Source organism: Mobula hypostoma, chromosome 8 (genome assembly GCF_963921235.1).
Source record: "Mobula hypostoma chromosome 8, sMobHyp1.1, whole genome shotgun sequence".
In the NCBI taxonomy this organism is placed as follows: Eukaryota; Metazoa; Chordata; class Chondrichthyes; order Myliobatiformes; family Myliobatidae; genus Mobula; species Mobula hypostoma.
In genome coordinates this window covers 106,846,951-106,869,484 of record NC_086104.1, presented here as the reverse complement: position 1 = coordinate 106,869,484, position 22,534 = coordinate 106,846,951, and the positions used below count along the sequence as shown (strand labels likewise).

At 44.2% G+C, this 22,534-nt stretch overlaps 1 protein-coding gene across 1 annotated transcript in view; it reads right to left on the bottom strand.

The window, feature by feature from the left end:
• The window catches only part of LOC134350194 (transcobalamin-2-like), a 28,839-nt gene extending 7,074 nt beyond the window's left edge, over positions 1-21,765 (bottom strand). The window contains exons 1-6 of the mRNA XM_063055177.1: positions 21,710-21,765; positions 14,423-14,507; positions 12,957-13,154; positions 7,342-7,491; positions 5,056-5,211; positions 172-347 (exon numbers count right to left, since the gene is read on the bottom strand). Of these exons, the coding sequence (XP_062911247.1) occupies positions 172-347; positions 5,056-5,211; positions 7,342-7,491; positions 12,957-13,154; positions 14,423-14,489 (747 nt within the window). The 5' untranslated portion in view covers positions 14,490-14,507; positions 21,710-21,765. The remainder of the gene's footprint in view (positions 1-171; positions 348-5,055; positions 5,212-7,341; positions 7,492-12,956; positions 13,155-14,422; positions 14,508-21,709) is intronic.
• Positions 21,766-22,534: the final 769 nt, after the last annotated feature.

Below are 22,534 nucleotides of genomic sequence, written 5' to 3'. Positions count from 1 at the left end.
GAAAATCAGATGAGGTGTGGAATGCATAGGTCATCCAACGTTCTCAGTTTGCTCTGCTGTCCTTGGTCACGATTACACCCACCCTCCCTCACTCCACCACAGGATCGGTGTCACCAGTAACGAGTGCCTCACTACCCACGGTGTAAGTGTTACTTGCCAGTTTTAACTCACCTGAACAGCAAGGCCAGTATTGTAGATAGTCCCAAAGGTACCATTCATCTCCTGGTAACTTAGGAGCTGACGCAACAAGAGCATGATGGCTTGTTCAATGTGGCGTCTTTCCATGGTATCAAGATCATTGCGATCGTGTATGCATGTGAGAGCAAGGACAGTCATGGAGGCTGTATCTACAACGTAGAATTAGAAAGAGAATCAGAATTGGCTTTAACATCCAGGTCTCGTTGCACCTCCCCTTTTCCTATTTGGCCACCATTCAGATAACAATCTGTGTTCCTGTTTTTGCCACCAGGGTGGATAACCTCACATTTATCCACACTAAATTGCATCTGCCATGAATTTGCCCACTCACCTAACCTATCCAAGTCACCCTGCATCCTCTTAGCATCCTCCTCACAGCGAACACTGCCACCCAGCTTCATGTCATCCGCAAACTTGGAGATGCTGCATTTAATTCCCTCATCTAAGTCATTAATATATATTGTAAACAACTGGGGTCCCAGCACTGAGCCTTGCGGTACCCCACTAGTCACTGCCTGCCATTCTGAAAAGGTCCCATTTATTCCCACTCTTTGCTTCCTGTCTGCCAACCAATTCTCTATCCACATCAATACCTTACCCCCAATACCGTGTGCTTTAAGTTTGCACACTAATCTCCTGTGTGGGACCTTGTCAAAAGCCTTTTGAAAATCCAAATATACCACATCCACTGCTTCTCCCCTATCCACTCTACTAGTTACATCCTCAAAAAATTCTATGAGATTTGTCAGTCATGATTTTCCTTTCACAAATCCATGCTGACTTTGTCCGATCATTTCACCGCTTTCCAAATGTGCTGTTATCACATCCTTGATAACTGACTCCAGCAGTTTCCCCACCACCGACGTTAGGCTAACCGGTCTATAATTCCCCGGTTTCTCTCTCCCTCCTTTTTTAAAAAGTGGGGTTACATTAGCCACCCTCCAATCCTCAGGAACTAGTCCAGAATCTAACGAGTTTTGAAAAATTATCACTAATGCATCCACTATTTCTTGGGCTACTTCCTTAAGCACTCTGGGACAGTTCTCTGTGCTCAGTTCTGGTCACCTCACTACAGGAAGGATGTGGAAACCATAGAAAGGGTGCAGAGGAGATTTGCAAGGTTGTTGCCTGGATTGGGGAGCATGCCTTACGAGAATAGGTTGAGTAAACTTGACCTTCTTGGAGCAACGGAGCATGAGAGGTGACCTGAGGAATGTGTATAAGATGATGAGAAGCATTGATCATGTGAATAGCCAGAGGCTTTTTTCCAGGGCTGAAATGGCTAACACAAGGGAGCATAGTTTTATGGTGCTTGGAAGTAGGTACAAGGGGGATGTCAGAGGTAAGTTCTTCCACACAGAGAATGATGGGTGCATGAAATGCACTACAAGCGATGGTGGTAGAGGCGGGTACAATAGGGTCTTTGAAGAGACTCTTAGATAGGTACATGGGGGATGACTTAGATAGACCTCCATGGACTCTTAGATAGGTACATGAAGCATAGCAAAATTGAGGGCTGTGTGGTAGGAAAATTCCAGGTAGCTTTGAAAGTAGGTTACATGGTCGGCACAACCTTGTGGGCTGAAGGGCCTGTAATGTGCTGTAGATTTCTATGTTCCATGTCCTGATGAAGGTTTTTGGCTCAAAACATTGGCTGTTTATTGCTCTCCAGAGAAGTTGCCTGACTATCCGGGTTCCTCCAGCATTTTGTGTGCATTGCTCCAGATTTCCAGCATTTGTGCTTCAGAAAGAAGCGATTGTGAATTAGCTGTCTACTGGGTACAGCACCTTCTCTGAACTCTTCACAACTGGTTTTGCATCATGGTTGGCACATGGACTGAGATACAATGAGAAGCTTTGTCTGCGTTCCAGTAGACAGATAATTCCTGTTTTAAGAACCTATTGAACGTGTGGTGAAGGACCAGCAGAATGCTGCTGTTGTGCATCCACACTTCCTGGAGGAAAGTACAAAAACGTGACAGCAACATTCAGTGCAGGGAGAGGGTAGCTGAGAACAAGTGGCACAAAAGGTCAGCATTACTCAATGGACTGAATGGCCTTCTTGTTGCCCAAACACCCTGCACTTTTTCATTTGTCTGGTGCATTTCTGGAAGAAGAGTGACACATACAAAATGTTGGAGTTCAGGCAGTATCTGTGGAAAGGATAATGAGTGACATGTTCGGCCAAGACCATTCATCAGGACTGCAAAGGTAAGACAATAAGACATGGGTGCAGAATAAGACATAGGAGGCAAAGAGTGGGAATAAAGGAAGCCTTTTCAGGTAGGCTGTCAGTGACTAGTGGTGTTCCACAGGGGTCTGTGTTTGGACTGCTTCTTTTTATGTTATATGTCAATGACTTGGAATTGATGGCTTCGTTGCAAAGTGTGCAAACAATATGAAGATAGGTGGAAGAACAGGTAGTTTTGAAGTAGAGGGGCTGCAGAAGGACTTAGACTTGCAGAATGGCAAGATAGTGAATATAGTGTCGGGATGTGTATGGTCATGCACTTTGGTAGAAGAAATAAAAACATAAACTACTTTCAAATAGAGAGAAAATTTTAAAAATCTGAAGTCCAACGAGACTTGAGAGCCCTTGTGCAGGATTCCCTAAAGGTTAATTTGCAGGTTGAGTCATCAAGGATATAATGGTGAGGCTTTATTGTTACATGATGTGAGAATGATGTAATTATCTTTTGGAGGTCACCTGATGTGATTTTTCTGCCGATATGAGGTCACGTGATGACATGTGCCCCGTGACTATATAAGGGTCGACCCAGGTGATGCAGTGGGTTTTTGAGTTTGTAGATTTCTGGGTAGAACGTGCTGTATCTCTGTTTCTGTTGTGTGTTTGTTTTTGGTGACGCAGTTTCATTTTTAAAATGGTTGTGTGTTCTGTTGCAAAATACCTTATTATTTGGACTGAAAATTTGTGGCTGGATATGCCAATTTACTCAATTCCAACAGTTGAAAGGAGAGTGAAGAATTTATCGAAGGATCGAGAGAAGTCGGCATCGTTTGGCAGTTTAATAAAGAATCGACCTTATTGAGTCTTCTTTGGAGGAGTACCTGCATAGAGATAACTCTTGCCAGAAAGAGCAAGGAGTTCATGCAAAAAGGTGCTCTCTCTCTCTAAAGGAATTTAAGGTCAGTCGATTTAAACTGTTTATTTTCGGCATCGTGAATCCTGTGGACAGAACCAGCAGTAAAGGTGCGTCTGTGAAGAAATCCTTCTCCAGAGAAGTCTCTCCCAATTGAATGTGTAAAACTGTTGGACTTTTGAAGTTATCGCTTTAAGAACTAGAGCTGAGTGGCGAGTTGGTGAACGGCTGCAAATCTGTTAACTTCCAGTTAAAGTTTTCCTTTGTGTTTTTTTTCCCTTGTCATTTACACGTGTTTAATAAATGCTTGGTTGTTTTTATATAACCTGTCTCGATTGATATTCATTGTTGCCGTTTACGTAACATTATAAACCACTGGTAAGGCCACACTTGGAGTATTTTGAGCAGTCTTAGGCCCCTTATCTTTGAAATGATGTGCTAATATTGGAGAGAGATCAAAGGAAGTTCACAAAAATGATTCTGGGATTGAAAGTCTTGTCGTATGAAGAGCGTTTGATGGCTCTGGGCCTGTACTGACTGGAATTCAGAAGAATGAGGGGTGACCTCATTGAAAACTATCGAATATTGAAGCACCTCATTAGAGTGGATGTGGAGAGGATGTTTCCTCTGGTGGGGGAGTCACAGAGCAGATAATACAGCCTCAGAATAGAGGAGTGTCCTTTTAGAACAGAGATGAGGAGTAATTTCTTTAGCCAGAGAGTGGTGGATCTGTGGAAATCATTGCCACAGGCACTCTGGAGGCCATGTCATTGTGTATATGTAAAGCAAAGGTTCATAGATTCTTGATTAGTCAGGGCAGGAAGGGATAGGGGCAGGAGATTGGGGCTGAGAGGGAAAATGGATCAGCCAGGATGAAATGGTGGAGCAGACCCGATGGGCCAAATGGCCTAGTTCTGATCATATAAATTATGGTCTTATTTTTATATGAAACAAGCCATATTGAATTAGATACCCAGCAGATACCCTGCTTAATTTAACCATCAGGCTCAGTGTGTAGTTCCCACCCTAGATTGAGGTAGCATTTAAAAAAAAGGCGCAATCTGTTGAAGCAGGAATAGGCCATTCGGACCCTCACAACTGCTGAACCATTTTCCTGTACCCCTCCCATTCCCTGGATATTAATGCACTAAGTAAAGTCAGCAACAGAGACTGAACTGTGCTCTTGGAAAGCGAATTCCGAACATTCACCAACTCAGAGGTCACCATCTCTCTGCCTCCTTATTTTGAATCTGTTACCCCCTGGCTCTTGGCCTGAAGCCCAGGGAAACACTTCTCTCTCACTGCATCTACTTGGCAAGACCTGTAAGGATTTTGTATATTTCAATGTGATCACCTCTTACTGTTTTAAGCAATCAGCAGTGCAAGTCTTAAGCTCAAGAGGTTCTGCAGATGCTGGAAATCTTGAGCAAAACACACAGGATATTGGACGAACCCAGCAGCTTGGGCCACATCTTCAGAGAAGAATAAACCATCAAGGTTTTGGGTCAAGAACCTTCATTAAGTCTGCAATCAGGGAGAAGTATTAATCAGCTCATTCTCCCTCAATGTAATGACCCTGCGTTCTATTTCTATGACAAAATTCAGAAGGTTAGCCAGGCTGTTAGTGTCTCTGCATCAGGTCAGAAGTCAGTGTCATCCGTTCACTCACTCGGAACTAATTTACTTAAGCTGGTACAATTCAAACCTATTGACTATAACACTTTAGATGAAATGTGCCTCAGTAAATTACACTTACCAATTAAGAAATGTTCTCCAAATGGATCTTTGTGACTCATAACCCTGCTGTAGATTTTATCCACAAAGGGGATTTGGACAGGTTGCTTTTCAATGCAGAGCGCCAGCATTGCTAAGGAGATCTGGTAGAAGTCTGTAAGAGGGTGTCCGTGGGACCCTGCAATATGGAAACATGGTGTTTAGTTGCAGCCTTTGAGACAATTGAGCAGCTTGGCGTTTCATCCATGGTACAACTGAAGGGGCAAAACGACCAGAGTAAACAAGGGCAAGAGCACTGCCCTGGTTTCTGCAATCACCATTGAGAGTGAAACAAAGTCAAGAGGTACAAAGTGCATGAAAAAATACCTCCCCCAACAAAAAACGTAGGATCACAGGGTGACAAAGAATGAGGTAACAGTGGATCGGAAGGAGATGTGGAGACAGATTACGGACAGAAGGTATGTGAACTGGAGTAAGCAGGTGATGAAAAAAGAAGTACTTGGACTAGAGAGAGAGAAGGGAGGAAGGACAGAAGGGAAGTGGTGATGATATACAATGAGGAAAAAAGCAAGATCGCAGCAAAGACACAACATGAGGTCAAAAGGGAGGAACAAAGGTTCAAATACCCAGGTAGCTAAGAGCCATTACTCAGAACAATCCATCGGTTTCCTCAATATCAAATGAACAGTCTCAACCTCTTCCTGGGAATGTCGGATTGAGAACAGTCGTCCAGATGAGCTTGGATGAATCAGCACAAAATAGTGGTACAGGGAGGACAGAATCATAGGAGAATGATAGAAGCAGATACAATGGCAGTGTTTAGACACGCCCATGAACAAACAAGGATGGAGGGATGTAGACGATGTGCAGGCAAATGAGATTAGGTAGTTGGCATCATCATTTCCACTGAAATGGTGAGCTGAAAGACCTGTTCTTGTGTCTGCAATCTTCATGAAAATTATCCAGTCTGCTTAAAAAAATGGAAGCAATCATAACTTTGGAGAAATGATTGACAAACTTCTAAAAGGACCGATCACACTTTAAAAATGGATGCTCAGATGCAATAAATGAGTTGTCCACCCTGTGGAGTGTGGGCTTTCACTGGATCTTCTGTATTTTTTGTATTTACTGTGATTGGCTGCAAGAACCTCAGGGTTGTTTATGGTGCCATATATGTACTTTGATAATAAATTTAATTTGAACTTTGACAACTCAGTGATGGACACTTCCCTGACATTAGGATAAAGAAACACAAAGAAGAGAAAATCCGAAGATGCTAAAAATCCAAGTAACACACACAAAATGCAGGGGAACTCTGCGAGCCAGGCAGCGTCCATGGAAAAGAGTAAACAGTCGATGTTTCAGGCAGAGACCCTTCATCAGGAACGGAAAAAGAGACGAGAAATCAGAGTAAGAAGGTAGGGAGAGGGAAGTAAAAAAGGGGAAGATAGAGAAACAATTCGTTGTCAGACATTTCTACAGCAGATGTACCATTTTCTTTAGCTCTGCAATTTGATGCTTATTGGCACCAGTTGCCAGCAGTTCGGTTTAACACGTCTCCACTTAATGCCCAGTGCCTGCTCTTTTTCATGACAGGACTGACATTCATTATAAATCCAGCTTCCAAAGCTGATGGAGTCTGTGGAAGGGGATGTGTGACCAGTAGAGGAAATTGAGTAAATATCTGAAGGAAAAGTGAGGAATGGGAATGATTACATCATGTTTTCAAAAGCCATGAGAAGATGAACTACTTGTTTGTGTTGTGTGGTGCTTAATTCAAATTTTATTTATTTAGAGATAGAGCACAGTAAGATGCATTTGCCGCTGTTTGTGTGAAGAGAGAAGGGGTTTCGAGGCTTTAGTGTTTCTATCATTCATTCTATGGGGTTCTTGTTTCATGGATGTCTGTGAAGAGTATGAATCTCAAGTTATATAACAAATACATGCTTTGATATTAAATAAACCTTTGAACCTTTCAGCAGGCCCTTCAGCCCAACGAACCTGTGCTGCCCAGTTACTGCCATGTGACCAATTAACCCACTAACCCGTATGTCTTTGCAATGTGGGAGGAAACCAGAGCACCCTGAGGAAACCCACACAGTCACAGGGAGAACATGTGAACTCCTGGAATTTGACATCTGGAAATGAACCCAGCTCACTGGTTCACTAACCACTCGGTGTTGCACTAACCACAATGCACAGTTTTGCCCCCAATCATGTGGTGGTATCAGCAGAAGCCAAAAAATGGTTCCTTCTGCTCAATCTTGGTTGCAATTTAACTTTGTGATGGTCTTGTTCTACAACTTACCTAGGTTTTGGTACTCCATATTGAACTTCTCTCCAAGAATTTTCACCATATTAATCTGTGCCTGACCATCAGAGATGCTGCTTGGATCCAGACAGCCAGCTCTAAAAGCCAGCACGTAGAGAGCAGCTGAACCAGTGGGCAGATCACTTCCTGCAGAGCAAGGGGAGAAAACAGTTAAAATTCAAAAATGAAATTACACTTAACAATAGTTATTTCTAAGGATAAAATCAAGTTTTTTGGTAAGGTACTAAACTGGAAGAGGACAGATGATGACAGGATGAGACAGGAGCTAAGGGGTGTTGATTGGGAGGAGTTACTGTTGGACATGTCCATGTCTGACATGTAGGAGTTGTTTAAAGACCAGCTAATCCAGGTAATGGACGGCTAGTGATCTTCATGGTTGTGGTAGGGAAGCTTTTGGAGAGGATACTAAAGGGCAGGATTTAGGCACATTTGGAAAGGCATGGCCCACTTAGGGACAATCACCTGGGTTCATGTGGGTCAAGTCATGCGTTACAAACTTGATCAAGCCTTTTATTTTTAAAGATGTGGCAAAGGAGCTGGATGGGTGCAAGGCAGAGGATGTTATCTACATGGGATTTAGTAAGGCATGGGACTCTGGGTGAATTGCAAGTTTGGATTTGCAACTAGTTTGCCCATAGAAGACAGAGAGCAGAGATGGAAGACTGGAGGTCCATGACCAGTGGTGTTCTGCAAGGATATGCACTGGAATCTCTGTTGTTTGTGATACACATCAGTGACCGGGATAAAAAAGTAGTTGGATGGATTAGTAAGTTTGCAGATGAGGGACGTGCAAGACAAATAAATTCCAAATAAGAAGAAATTATTGAATGGATGGAGGACACTACCGTGGCTGACAGGTGAAGTCAGAGCCAAAGTAAAAGCAAAAGAGAGGGCATACAATGAAGCCGAAGAGGATTGGGAAGCTTTTAAAAACTTGCAGAAGGAAACTAAGGTGGTTATTAGGAAGGAAAAGGTGAATTATGAAAGGAAACTGGTGACTAATATCAAAGAAGATATCTTAAGCATATAAAGGGTAAAAGAGAGTTGAGGGTAGATATAGGACCAATAGAAAATGACACTAGAGATATTGTAATGAGAGACACAGAGACGGCAGAGGAACTGAATGCGTATTTTGCATCAGTCTTCACAGTGGAAGATGTCTGCAGTATACTGGACATTCAAGAGTGTCAGGGAAGTGAAGTATGTGCAGAGAAAATTATGACTGAAAAGGTTCTCAGGAAGCTTAATGGTCTGAGGGTGGATAAATCTCCTGGACCTGATGGAATGTACCCTTGGGTTCTGAAGGAAGTAGCTGGAGAGATTGTTGAAGCATTAACAATGATCTTTCAAGAATAGGTAGATTCTAGCATTGTACTGGATGACTGGAAATTTACAAATGTTACTCTGCTATTTAAGAAGGGTGGGAGGCAGCAGGAAGGAAACTATAGACCTGTTAGTCTGACATCAATGGTTGGGAAGTTGTTGAAATCGATTTTTAGGGATGAGATTACAGAATTCCTGGAGGCACTTGAATAGGCCAAAGCTAGCATGGTTTCCAGAAAGGAAAATCCTGCCTGACTAACCTACTGCAATTTTTTGAGGAAATTACAAGCATGGTAGATAAAGGAGATGCGGTGGATGTGGTATACTTGGATTTTTAGAAGGTTTTTAACAAGGTTCCACACAGGAGTCTGCTTAGCAAGATAAGAGCCCATGGAATTACAGGGAAGTTACTAGCGTGGGTGGAGCATTGGCTGGTTGGCAGAAAGCAGAGAGTGGGAATAAAGGGATCCTATTCTGGCTGGCTGCCGGTTACCAGTGGAGTTCCACAGGGGTCAGTGTTGGGACCGCTGCTTTTTACCATGTATGTCAATGATTTGGACTATGGGATTAATGGTTTTGTGGCTAAATTTGCTGGTGATACAAGGATAGGTGGAGGAGCGGGTAGTGTTGAGGAAACAGAGAGCCTGCAGAGAGACTTAGATAGTTTAGGGGAATGGGCAAAGAAGTGTTGGAAAGTGTATGGTCATGCATTTTGGTGAAATGATATTGAGGCTCTATAAGGCACTTGTGAAATCACATTTGGACTATTATGTGCAGTACTGGGCTCCTTATTTTAGAAAGGGTATACTGACATTGGAGAGGCTTCAGAGAAGATTCACAAGAATGATTCCAGGAATGAAAGGGTTGCCATATGAGGAACGTCTGGCAGCTCTTGGGCTGTATTCCCTGGAGTTCAGGAAAATGAGGGGGATCTCACAGAAACTTTCCGAATGTTAAAAGGCCTGATCAGATTAGATATGTCAAAGTTACTTTGCATGGTAGGGGAGTCTAGGACAAGAGGGCATGACTTCAGGATTGAAGGACGCCCACTTAAAACAGGGATGCGGAGAAATTATTTAGTCAGAGGGTGGTAAATCTGTGGAATTTTGTTGCCACGAGTGGCTGTAGAGGCCGAGTCATTGGGTGTATTTAAAGTAGAGATATATAGGTTCTCGATTATCCAGGGCATCAAAGGGTATGGGGAGAAGGAAGGGGAGTGGAGATGACTGGAAGAATTGGATCAGCCATGACTGAATGGTGGAGCAGACTCGATGGGCTGAATGGCCTACTTCTGCTCCTCTATCTTATGGTCTTATAGTCTTATGATTGTATGTCCATAAAATGATGTGAGGCACAGGAGTGCCTGTACATAAGATGACTGTCAGGAAATGATAAACTAGTTGTGATTGTGGAGCTTGGTGGGTTGGTGGGTCGTTAAGAACCTCCCACCACCCAGGACATGCCCTCTCTCATTGCTACCATCAGGAAGTACAGAAACCCAATGGCACACACTCAGTGATTTAGGAACAATTTCTTCTCCTGTCATCAGATTTCTGAAAGGACATTGAACCCATGAACACTACCTCACTACGTTTTCATTTCCATTTTTGCACTACTTATATAATTTAACGATTTAAGATATCTACTTACTGTTAATAATTGTTTTTTTCTCTATTATTATGCATTGCATTGTGCTGCTGCTGCAAAGACAACAAATTTCATGACATATGCCGGTGATATTAAACCTGATTCTGACACACAAATATGACGGGAAGGGGAGAGACGAATGATACACTGAAGGACATTCAGGGTAAATTGGTATCAAATTGGCACAATGTTGTGGGCCAAGTGGACTGCCCAGGACCGTTCTGTATTATAGAGAGAGTGTAGAGGCGATTTACAAGAATGTTGCCTGCATTGGAGGGCATGCCTTATGAGAGAAGGTTGAGTGAACTTGGCCTTTTCTCCTTGGAGCAACGGAGGATGAGACGTGACCTCATTGAGGTGTATAAGATGATGAAAGGCACTTATCATGTGGATAGTCAGAGGCCTTTTCCCTGGGCTGAAATGGCTAACATGAGAGGGCATAATTTTAAGGTGCTTGGAAGTAGGTACGGAGGGGATGTCAGGGGTATGTTTTTCCACACAGAGAGTGGTGGGTGAGTGGAATGCACTGCCAGTGGCAGTGGTGGAAGCGGATACAATAGAGTCTTTTAGGATCCTCTCAGAGAGGTACATGGAGCTTAGCAAAATAGAGGGCTATGTGGTAGAAAAATTGTAGGCAGCTTCGTGAGTAGGTTACATGGTCAGCACAACATTGTGGGCCGAAGGGCCTGTAATGTGCTGTAAATTTCTGTGTTCTGAGTTCTATGTTCTGTGTTCTAGAACTTTGTTCCCTTTGCTACAAGGTCAGTTACAATCAACAGTCGGTGGGACAACGTGAAGTGTTTCACAAACTTGGATGTTGACACCATTCAACACCTCTGCCAATTGTGATCAGATGCAAGGAAAGGAAAGCCATTGAACTGACCAGGGACACAGAGCGGGTCGTATTGTATCAGTCATATGGCATGTATCTCTCACACATTCAATTCCACTGATTTCCATACCACTCCAATCAGTCTCCAGCTCTCCTTCCAGTCCACCTTTATCTTATACGTTGCCTCTTTGTGTTGATGCACTTTCTTTTGGGGTTTTATTTATGCAAGTTGTAGCTCTTGGTTTTGTTTTAACCGGAGGACTAGAGGGAGGCGAATGTTATTCCCTTGTTCAAAAAAGGTAGTAGGGATAGTCCGGGAATTATAGACCAGTGAGCCGTACGTCTGTGGTGGGAAAGCTGTTGGAAAAGATCCTTAGAGATAGGATCTATAGGCATTTAGAGAATCATGGTCTGATCTGGGACAGTCAGCATGGCTTTGTGAAGGGCAGATCGTGTCTAACAAGCCTGATAGAGTTCTTTGAGGAGGTGACCAGGCATATAGATGAGGGTAGTGCAGTGGATGTGATCTATATGGATTTTAGTAAGGCATTTGACAAGGTTCCATACGGTAGGCTTATTCAGAAAGTTAGAAGGCATGGCTTCCAGGGAAGTTTGGCCAGGTGGATTCAGAATTGGCTTGCCTGCAGAAGGCAGAGGGTGGTGGTGGAGGGAGTACATTCAGATTGGAGGATTGTGACTAGTGGTGTCCCACAAGGATCTGTTCTGGGACCTCTACTTTTCGTGATTTTTATTAATGAGCTGGATGTCGGGGTAGAAGGGTGGGTTGGCAAGTTTGCAGACAACACAAAGGTTGGTGGTGTTGTAGATAGTGTAGAGGATTGTCAAAGATTGCAGAGAGACATTGATAGGATGCAGAAGTGGGCTGAGAAGTGGCAGATGGAGTTCAACCCGGAGAAGTGTGAGGTGGTACACTTTGGAAGGACAAACTCCAAGGCAGAGTACAAAGTAAATGGCAGGATACTTGGTAGTGAGGAGGAGCAGAGGGATCTCGGGGTACATGTCCACAGATCCCTGAAAGTTGCCTCACAGGTGGATAGGGTAGTTAAGAAAGCTTATGGGGTGTTAGCTTTCATAAGTCGAGGGATAGAGTTTAAGAGTCGCGAGGTAATAATGCAGCTCTATAAAACTCTGGTTAGGCCACACATGGAGTATTGTGTCCAGTTCTGGTCACCTCACTATAGGAAGGATGTGGAAGCATTGGAAAGGGTACAGAGGAGAGTTACCAGGATGCTGCCTGGTTTAGAAAGTATGCATTATGATGAGAGATTAAGGGAGCTAGGGCTTTACTCTTTGGAGAGAAGAAGGATGAGAGGAGACATGATAGAGGTGTACAAGATAATAAGAGGAATAGATAGAGTGGATAGCCAGCGCCTCTTCCCCAGGGCACCACTGCTCAATACAAGAGGACATGGCTTTAAGGTAAGGGGTGGGAAGTTCAAGGGGGATATTAGAGGAAGGTTTTTTACTCAGAGAGTGGTTGGTGCGTGGAATGCACTGCCTGAGTCAGTGGTGGAGGCAGATACACTAGTGAAGTTTAAGAGACTACTAGACAGGTATATGGAGGAATCTAAGGTGGGGGCTTATATGGGAGGCAGGGTTTGAGGGTCGGCACAACATTGTGGGCCGAAGGGCCTGTACTGTACTGTGCTGTACTATTCTATGTTCTTCGTGGTGCCTGATGGTCCTCAGTATGCCAGCTGACTGATACAATTTCACAGTTTTACATCTCTAGCCATGCCCACCGAGTGAACGTCTTTCAGTGCCGTACCTATTCCTTGAGTCACTTTCCGAATGGCGTCTGCTTTAAGCCGCTCCAGGAAATGCTCTTCAACTCTCTGGTCGTGTCTGTGTGTGGAGCGCAGGCCGAGGTAGGTGGTGGGGTCGGGGTCCACAGAGTCGTCCTCTGCGCTCTTTTGTAACACCTGCATGAGGGTGTCAACGGCAGCCTGCTCAGACTCGGAGACAGCTGGGAAAACACAACAAGGCAGATTTAACAGCAAGATAAAGGAATTTAACAGCATGGTAAAAGAACACTTAGGGGTCAGTGGTCACAGTATGGAAGAAACCATCCTGCAGTTTGAGAGAGAGTGGCTAAAATCAGATATATCTGTATGACAGTAGAGTAAAATGAACTGTAGAGGCATGAGATAGGATCTGCTCGATGTTAATTGGAAAAGGACACGAGCAGGAGAACAGTAGAGCAGCAATTGCAGGAGTTTCTGGGAACAATTCAGAAGATGCAAGACCATTTCATCCCAATGAAAAAGTATAAAAGCAAATGGGGGGACATACAATGTAACAAAATTTAGCAGGAAGCTCAAGGAATGGAAACTTTTAAAAACTAATAGAAGACAACTGAAAAAGCAATAACAGAAGGAAAGATGAAATATGAAATAATCTATACGATAATATAAGTATAATAAAGAGGATAGCAGTAATGTTTTCAGATATATAAGCAGTAAAAAGAAGGTGAGATATTGGACTGCTGGAAAATAAAGCTGGAGAGGTAGCAATGGGGAACAGCGATACATTGCACTCAATCCAGTCAATTCTCAAAAGACAGGTTGGGTTAATTTTGTTCCAAAGTTTTTCAATGCTAAGTACTGTGGCTTTGCATAAAACATAAGTGACCAATTCCTGCATTATTTAATTGGATGAGGGCATGGGGTTGTTATGTTGATGATCAGAGGAGTTAGTATAGACACAGCAGGGGGGCAAAGTGTGGGCGATGCTCCCTATTTGGGGAAGAGGGGAGGAGGAGGAGAAGGAGGGGGCTTAGGGGAACAGTTAGAGTGGTCATGGTGGAGTGTGGGAAATGTTCACCAGTCAGGTAAGGTCCATGTTGATCTGGAAAGGAAAGAAGTGCATTGAAACTGACTAGCATTGAGAACTCAGGCAAGATTACATTTTAAAACTCTGTGGTCTTAGGCTTCAAGAGGGGAAGCAGACTGACAGTGAAGAGAGATAGATGTTGGGTCAAGTCGAGGGGATGTCCATCTTTGTGTGGATGCATGCTCCTGCTATATGGTGACTGGACAAGAACACAAGAAATGTTCAGAGGAGCAGTCTCTGTGGGAACATAGTGGGAAAGATGGGGAAGGGGATGGCAAAGTGAGGAATGGGTCTGGAGAAGGGAGGGTGTTCACAATACTGGTTCGCCAGTCACACCGAGCACCCTGTGTGAGGGATGAGGGAAGAAGGGGATATGTGTATAAATCAGCGGTGATTACTTACAGCATTGCTCAGTGAAACGTCCAAAGGCACTTAGAAATAAGAAGGTGATAACTCTGAAGATGGACATTGCTTCTTCATCCAAAATCTAAATACAGGTGAAAAAGAACACAGCAGAGTGAATCTCCAAGCATCCTGAACTAACATTCATTTATAGAGTCATAGAGAAGTACAGCACAGAAACAGGCCCTTCAGCCCATCTGGTCCATGCTGAAACCATTTAAACTGCCTACTCCCATTGTCCTGCACCAGGACCATAATTCTCCATATCCCTTCTATCCATGTGTAAACTTAAATTCGCCGCACCAATAACCATTCCACAACTAGTTCTTTACTTTATTCTTTTCACCAGTTTATTTGTTCGAACTCAGCCGGCGAGAAGTTCGGAGCCCATACACCAGAGAGACAGAGTTCCTCTCCCTCTGGGGGCTAACTTAGTACAGCATTGGTCTTTATTCCATACAAAGAGTTGTTAATCATTACAGAGCATGTGCAAACAGAAGGAAGCAGTCGTCCTTGTGGGTTTGACAGGTATGCAGAAGTCAGCTATCTTTGTCAATCAGGCAGTCACTTGGGATGGGTTATTACACAAAACATTCAGGCAGTCACGCAGGGTGGGTATAAATCAATCAGGCAGTGACGGGTATTACACAAGACATGCTGACAAAGTGCAAAGTTCTAAAAATCATTCCCTACTTCCCCAACACCCTTAAAACTTCATCACATGTATCTATCTAACCTCTCCAATTTGTGCAGTTCATCAATGGTGCAAGCTCGGGCTACACCCACTCTGTTCTGCACTTGGTCAGCATGGATTAATTGGACCCAAGGACCTGTTATTCTGCTGTACAACTCTAGGACTGAGACTCCCGACATTGTCACCTACGTTAGACACTGGGCTGCTGCATGGTCTGTCGTCTAACCCTCTCCTCTGGCAGTCCCTGTAACTTTGAGTCATTTGGAGCCACACGCACAAAATGCCAGAGTGGTTCAGCAGCTCAGGCAGCGTCTATGGAGAGGAATAAATGAGTCCTGATGAAGGGTCTCAGCCTGAGAAGTTGACTGTTTATTCCCCAACATCAAACATGAGGAATTCTGCAGATGCTGGAAATTCAAGCAACACACACAAAAGATGCTGGTGAACACAGCAGGCAATGCAACATCTCTAGGAAGACGTACAGTCGACGTTTCGGGCCGGGATTCTTTGTCAGGACCAACTGAAAGTTACCTGCCACATGCAAAAATGTCATTCCCTATTCCCATTTCCTCCGTCTCCACCGCATCTGCTCCCAGGATGAGGCTTTCCATTCCAGGACATCTCAAATGTCCTCTTTCTTTAAGGATCGTGGTTTCCCTTCTACTGTTATCAATGATGCCCTCACCCGCATCTCCTCCATTTCCCGCACTTCGGCCCTCACCCCATCCTCCTGTCACCACAACAGGGACAGAGTTCCCCTTGTCCTCACCTACCACCCCATCAGCCTCCTGATCCAGCACATTATCCTCCGCAACTTCCGCCATCTTCAACAGGACCCCACCACTAAGCACACCTTTCCTTCTCTACCCCTCACCGCTTTCCCTCCGCGACTCCCTGGTCCACACGTCCCTCCCCATGGATCTCCCACCTGGTACTTATGCCCGTAAGCGCAAGTGCTACACTTGTCCCTACACCTCCTCTCTTGCTACTATTCAGGCCCCAAACAGTCCTTCCAAGTGAGGCAACACTTCACTTGAGTCTGTTGGGGTCATCTATTGAATCCGGTGCTCCCGGTGCGGCCTCCTCTACATCGGTGAAACCCGATGCAGATTGGGGGACCGCTTCGTCGAGCACCTCCACTCCGTCCGCCACAACAGACAGGATCTCCCAGTAGCCATCCACTTCAACTCTGCTTTACTTCCCCATTCAGATATGTCCACACATGGCCTCCTCTACTGACATGATAAGGCCAAACTCAGGTTGGAGAGGCAACACCTCATATACCGTCTGGGTAGTCTCCAGCCCCTTGGTATGAACATAGCATTTTCCAACTTCCGGTAACTCCCTCCCTCTCCCTTCCCCTATCCCAGTTTCACTCTGCCCCTCCTCCAGCTGCCTATCACCTCCCTCATGGTTCCGCCCTCTTCTACTACCCATTGTGCTTTTCCTATTCCTTATAGAAACATAAAAAATAGGTGCATGAGTAGGCCATTCGGCCCTTCGAACCTGCACCACCATTCAGTATGATCATGGCTGATCATCCAACTCAGAACCCTGTACCTGCATTCTCTCCATACCCCCTGATCCCTTTAGCCACAAGGGCCATATCTAACTCCCTCTTAAATATAGCCAATGAACTGGCCTCAAATGTTTCCTGTGGCAGAGAATTCCACAGATTCACCACTCTCTGTGTGAAGAAGTTTTTCATCATCTCGGCCCTAAAAGGCTTCCCCTTTATCCTTAAACTGTGACCCCTCATTCTGGACTTCCCCAACATTGGAAACAATTTTCCTGCATCTAGCCTGTCCAATCCCTTTAGAATTTTATACATTTCAATCAGATCCCCCCTCAATCTTCTAAATTCCAGCGAGTATAAGCCTAGTCGATCCAGTCTTTCATCATATCAAGGTCCTGCCATCCCAGGAATCAATTCCTTCTTCACCTTTCCTGCCTATCACCTCCCTGCTTCCCCTCCCCCACCCCTTGATCTTTCCCCTTACTGGTTTTTCACCTGGCACCTACCAACCTTCTCCTTCCCACCCTCCCCCCCACCTTCTTTATAGGGCCTCTGTCCCTTCCCTCTACAGTCCTGATGAAGGGTTCTGGCCCGAAACATTGACTGATCATTTCCACGGATGCTGCCCGACTTGCTGAGTTCCTCCAGTGTGTTGTGAGTGTTGCTTTCCACATCTACTCTTTCAACATTCAAGAGGTTTCAATGAGATCCCTCTCATCCTTCTAAAGTCCAGTGAGTACAGATCCAGAGCCATCAGATGTACCTCATATGATAACCTTTTCATTCCCGGAATCATCCTTCAAAATTTCCTCTGCACTTTCTCCAATGCCAGCACATCTTCCATGAGGAGCCCAAAACTGTTCACAATACTCAAGGTGAGGCTTCAGCAGTGCCTTATAAAGCCTCATCATCACATCCTCTCTAGACCTCTTGAAATCAATGCTAACTTTGCATTTGCCTTCCTCACCACCGACTCAACCTGCAAGTTTACCTTTAGGGTGTTCTGCACAAGGACTCCCATGTCTCTTTGCATCTCAGATTTTTGGATTTTCTCCCAATTTAGAAAATAGTCTGCACACTTATTTCTTCTACCAAAGTGCATAACCATGCATTTTCCAGGGTATTCTGTCGGGGTATCAGAAGTCCTGCATTCAGACATACTGAGTTTGTTGTAATCAGAATCTAAAATCCTAGACACTGTGCTTGCTGAGAGAGACTTGTTGCTGTAAATGCCTGCAGCACACTCTTACTGTTGTAATATTTCAATAATATTTGAGTAATTTTGTAAGTATTGTGTGGTAGCGTGATGACAAAGGCAATTCACGGGTTTTTGCATATAACCCATAATGAATTATTTAAAGGAACAAAAGTGCTTAATTAAACAATATACAGTACAGATAACACTCAAGATTAATTTATTATCAAAGAATATAAATTACACAACCTTGAGATTTGTTTGTTGACAGATAGCCACAAAGCAAGAAACCCAAAAGAACCCAATTAAAGAAAAAAGGAATAAAAATCAAAATAAAAGACCCAATGCTCGATTTGCAAGAGAAAGAAAAAGGTAGTAAAAATCATGTAAGCAATTACAGTGAAGAACAACACTCTGAGGACTTAATTTTGCTTCGGTTGATACGGATGACAAACAACATTCGACCCAGTGCCAACCCTGCGGCACCACGAGCCACAGGTTTCCAGTTAGAGAGGCAACTATCTACTACCACTCTCTGACTTCTACCGTGAAACCAAAGTTGAATCCAATTTACTACTTCATCCTGGATTCCAAGCAACTGAACCATCTTGAACAACATCCCATGCAGGATTTATATATATCCATTAAAAAAGCTTTCAATAATTTATCCACTACTGATTTCAGGTTTACTGGCTTATAATTTCCCATCTTCTTCTTTGAGGCTTTCTTAAAGAACGGAACAACATTAGTTATCCTCCAATCCTCCAGCACATCACCCACGGATAAAGACATTTTAAATACCTCTGCTAGGGCTCCTGCAATTTATTAGCTCCACAAAAGGTCTGAGGGAACACCTTGTCAAGCCCTGGGGATTTATCCACCCTAATTTGCCTCGAGACATCAAGCACCTCTTCCTCTGTAATCTGTATATTGTCCATGACCTCTCTGCTGGTTTGCTTCACTTCTATAAATGCTGTGTCCAACTCCTGAGTAAATACAGATGCAAAAAAGACTTAAATCTCCCCTATCATATTCAACTCCATGCATAGGTAATAACGCCAATCTTCAAGAGGCCCAACTTTGTCCCTTGCTATCCCATTGCTCTTAAAAAACCTGTAGAAGCCCTTGGGATTCTCCTCCACCTTGTCTGCTAAAGAAACCTTGGGCCTTCTTTCAGCCCTCCGGATTTCCCATTTAATTGTTCTCTTTTGCATTTTTTATACTCGAGTATCTCATTTGTTCCTTGCTGCCTGTACCTGCTATGCACCTCATCATCTTCTGAAACATGGCCTCAATATATCTCAAAAGCCAAGTTAGCTTAAACCTGTCAGCCTTGCCTTTTATTCAGACAGGAACGTGCAAACTCTGTTCTCTTCAAATTTCACTTTTGAAGGTCTCCCACTAACATTTTAAAAGGTCTTTGCCAGAAAACAACCTGGCCCAATCCACATTTACCAGATCCTTTCTGATGCCATCAAAATTGGCCTTGCTCCAATTCAGAATCTTAACCTGAGGACCATAACTATCCTAGGTGTTTCCCTACACAAACTTCTGTCACCTGCCCCATCTCATTCCCCAACAGGAGATCCAGCATCACACACTCTCTAGTTGGGACCTCCATATAATGATAAAGGAAACCTTCCTGAATATGCTTGACATACTCAGTCCCATCCTGCCCTTTTCTAGTATAGGAGTCCCAATCAATATATGGAAAGTTAAGATAATCTGCGATCACACCCTCACTTTTCTTGTAACAGTTTACAATCTCTCTACAAGTTTGCTCCTCTAAATCCCACTATCTATTGGGTGGTCTATAATATAATCTCATCAACTGGTCATCTTTTCTTATTCCTCAGTAAAGCCTCAATAGATGAGCTCCACCCTGCCCCCCCCCCAATCTGTCCTGTCTGGGTGCAGCTGTGACATTTTCCCTGACTGCAAAGCCACCCCTCCCTCTTTAATCCCTCCTGTTCTATCATGCCTGAAACATGGAACCCCAGAATATTGAGCTGCCAGTCCTGCCTTTCCTGCAAACAAGTCTCAGTAATGGTTATAATGTCATAATTCCACTGGCTGATCCCTGCTCTGAGCTCATTCACCTTAACTATAATACTACTGGTATTGAAATAGAGACATTCAGAACATTATTCTCAGCTGCTCAACCTTTCAATTCCTGTCTTTGTATGTAGGCTTAGCATCATCTTTCCCTAAAACCACTCCACTACGTGCCCAAGCACTCTGGTTCCCGTCCCCCTGCAACTAGTTCAACTCCAGCCTTCTTGTGCTGTAGAAAATGGCAGATTTTTCACAATTATCATTGTCAGAATCATCTAACAATAAAATGATCGCAGAAGTTTTCACCCGGTCGATGGTTTGAACATTTCATGGTGTCCTTCAGTCAGAATTTACTCACTCAGACAGAGACTCCCCGTGGTCCTTCCTTGCTGCCACTAGTTCTGTACATATTTATACCTGAGCAGTGAGATGACAGAGGATGGCCTCGATTTTTTTTAAAAAAAGGTGTATTCAAGTGTTCAATGCCAATGGTATTTCCGTTTCAGATCGTTACACAGATCTGCACTGTGTTTACATTTGAATGCTGAAAATAGGTTTATGCACTTGGCATAACTCAGTAGAATTACCAATTGGATCACAGCCAGGTCAGACATCAAATAATATCGAGTTCCGATGCTGAATGATTAAGAACAGCGTGTTTGTCCGAAGTTATTAGCCACGTGCTGAGATAATACTTTTTACCATAGCAACAGGAGGTTGTGTTTGGCTGACCTCCTTTGACTAATCTAAGATCCTTGCTATTTTGGCCAAGCTATAGATCATAAACACAAGAGACTCTGCAGATGCCGGTCACGTCGCCCTTGAAATGCATCGGGACCCAACCGCCACACAGATTGGGTCTGACTGTACTTCAGGTAGACACAGTTCTTCCTCCCTTCAGCTTGGGTGGTTTAGATGACTGATAGGACTGATAGGTTAGATTCTTCAGCACTGCAGGGAAAGGGTGGCAATATGTGTACATGTGTAGCCAGAGCTTAAAATGAAAGCTTCGCAGGGAGTGCTGTGGATGTGCCGGTGTTGAACACCAGAGTGGGGAGCAGAAGATGGGCTCACTCCTAGTCCACAGGCAACACTCGTTACATGAAAAATTTTGCAGGTGCCGGAAATCCTGAGCAACACGCACAAAATATTGAATGAAGTCGGCATCTATGGAGGGGAATAAACAGTTGGCATTTCTGATCAAATCCCGTCATCAGGATTTTCTTTGTCGACATCACTGTTTTGGTTGTATTGTGGTCATTAGATTCACTTCACATGCAAGCGGTCCCCAGTTCAGTCCAGGTCAGGAACAGACTTCTACAGGTTCATTTTTTGTCAAAGTATGTTTGCAGTATAAAACTCAGAGATTCGTCTTCTCCAGAGAGCCTCAAAACAAAGAAATCTACAGCAGTCATTTAAAGAAAAACCTGAAAACCCCCTCCCACCACGCAGAAAAATAAATCATGCAAACGGCAAGAACTTCAAACACCCCCCACCCCATGCAGAAAATCAAACCTTGCACACGGTAAGAACATCAAACCCCTAAACACACCCCATTCGTGCCAACAAACCTAACAAGTCACCAAATAGCAACAAGAAAGAACCGATAAAGATTCAGAATATATATATAACAAACTGTAAGTGTCCACAGTCCAACCGTCTAAACGCAGAACTTTGGTAACACCCTCCGACAGCATCGAGGGAGGGAGAGACCAGTCAAACCCAGCAGCAGCGAGCGACAGGCTGTCACACACAGACATCTTATCTGGCAGTATCGAGGGGGAGATCGTCACTGCAATGAGCAAGAGGCAGGTAGTTGGTGCTGACCAGTCACTCGCCTTCTGCATTCACCTCGATGTTTCAATCTTCAACGCTTAAATTGATCACGGGGAGTAATTAGCGAGGATTAGAGCGAAATTGGGTGTTGTTGGTCAGCATGGTCTCAGTGGCCGCAGCCCTGTAAGTGCTGTACATCTCTGTGACTTTATGGTTATGGTTTAAACATCTTTTTACCGTCGCAGGACAACTCAGTGCCCGCTATAGGAAGGCGTCAGAGCCAGTGTGCAAAGGCGGTGCGCAGGCGCAGCCTAACCGCGAGCGGGTGTCTGGGATGTTTCTCTTGTCATCGAAAGAGCCTGTTGGGCATTAGAAATGTAAAATGCTACTTGTCTCTTTCCCTGCTTATTGGGGAGACAGATGGCAGGAGTGCTGTGTGGCCTCAGTTGTAGTAAGGACGAGGCCTCAGTCCATGGGCTTGCCTGCTGTAGCAGTCCAGAAGAGGAGAAGCCGAAGGCCGTGCAACACACTGTCTATGCTGGGTCAGGGGCTTGCCCCTCTCATTGCTGCTGCCCTCCAGTGTTTGCGGTATCACTTCAAAAAGTTTGAGGTTAATAACTCATCACGGGTGATTGATAAGTTTATATAAGGTAGAAGGAGATGAGTTATTAACTTCAAACCTTCTGCATAATCACTGAAAGAGTTAAACTGCATGTGCATGTAACGAGAGCTGTATAACTCATCTCCTTCCACCTTAGGCCATGAACTTATCAATCACCTCTCATAGTTGGGGTGCGGTCTCTGCTCAGGAGTTGGAGTAAGGACTTGGGTCGTAAGGGGCGAGTGTGGGATCCTGGGTGAAAGATGGGAGGAGGG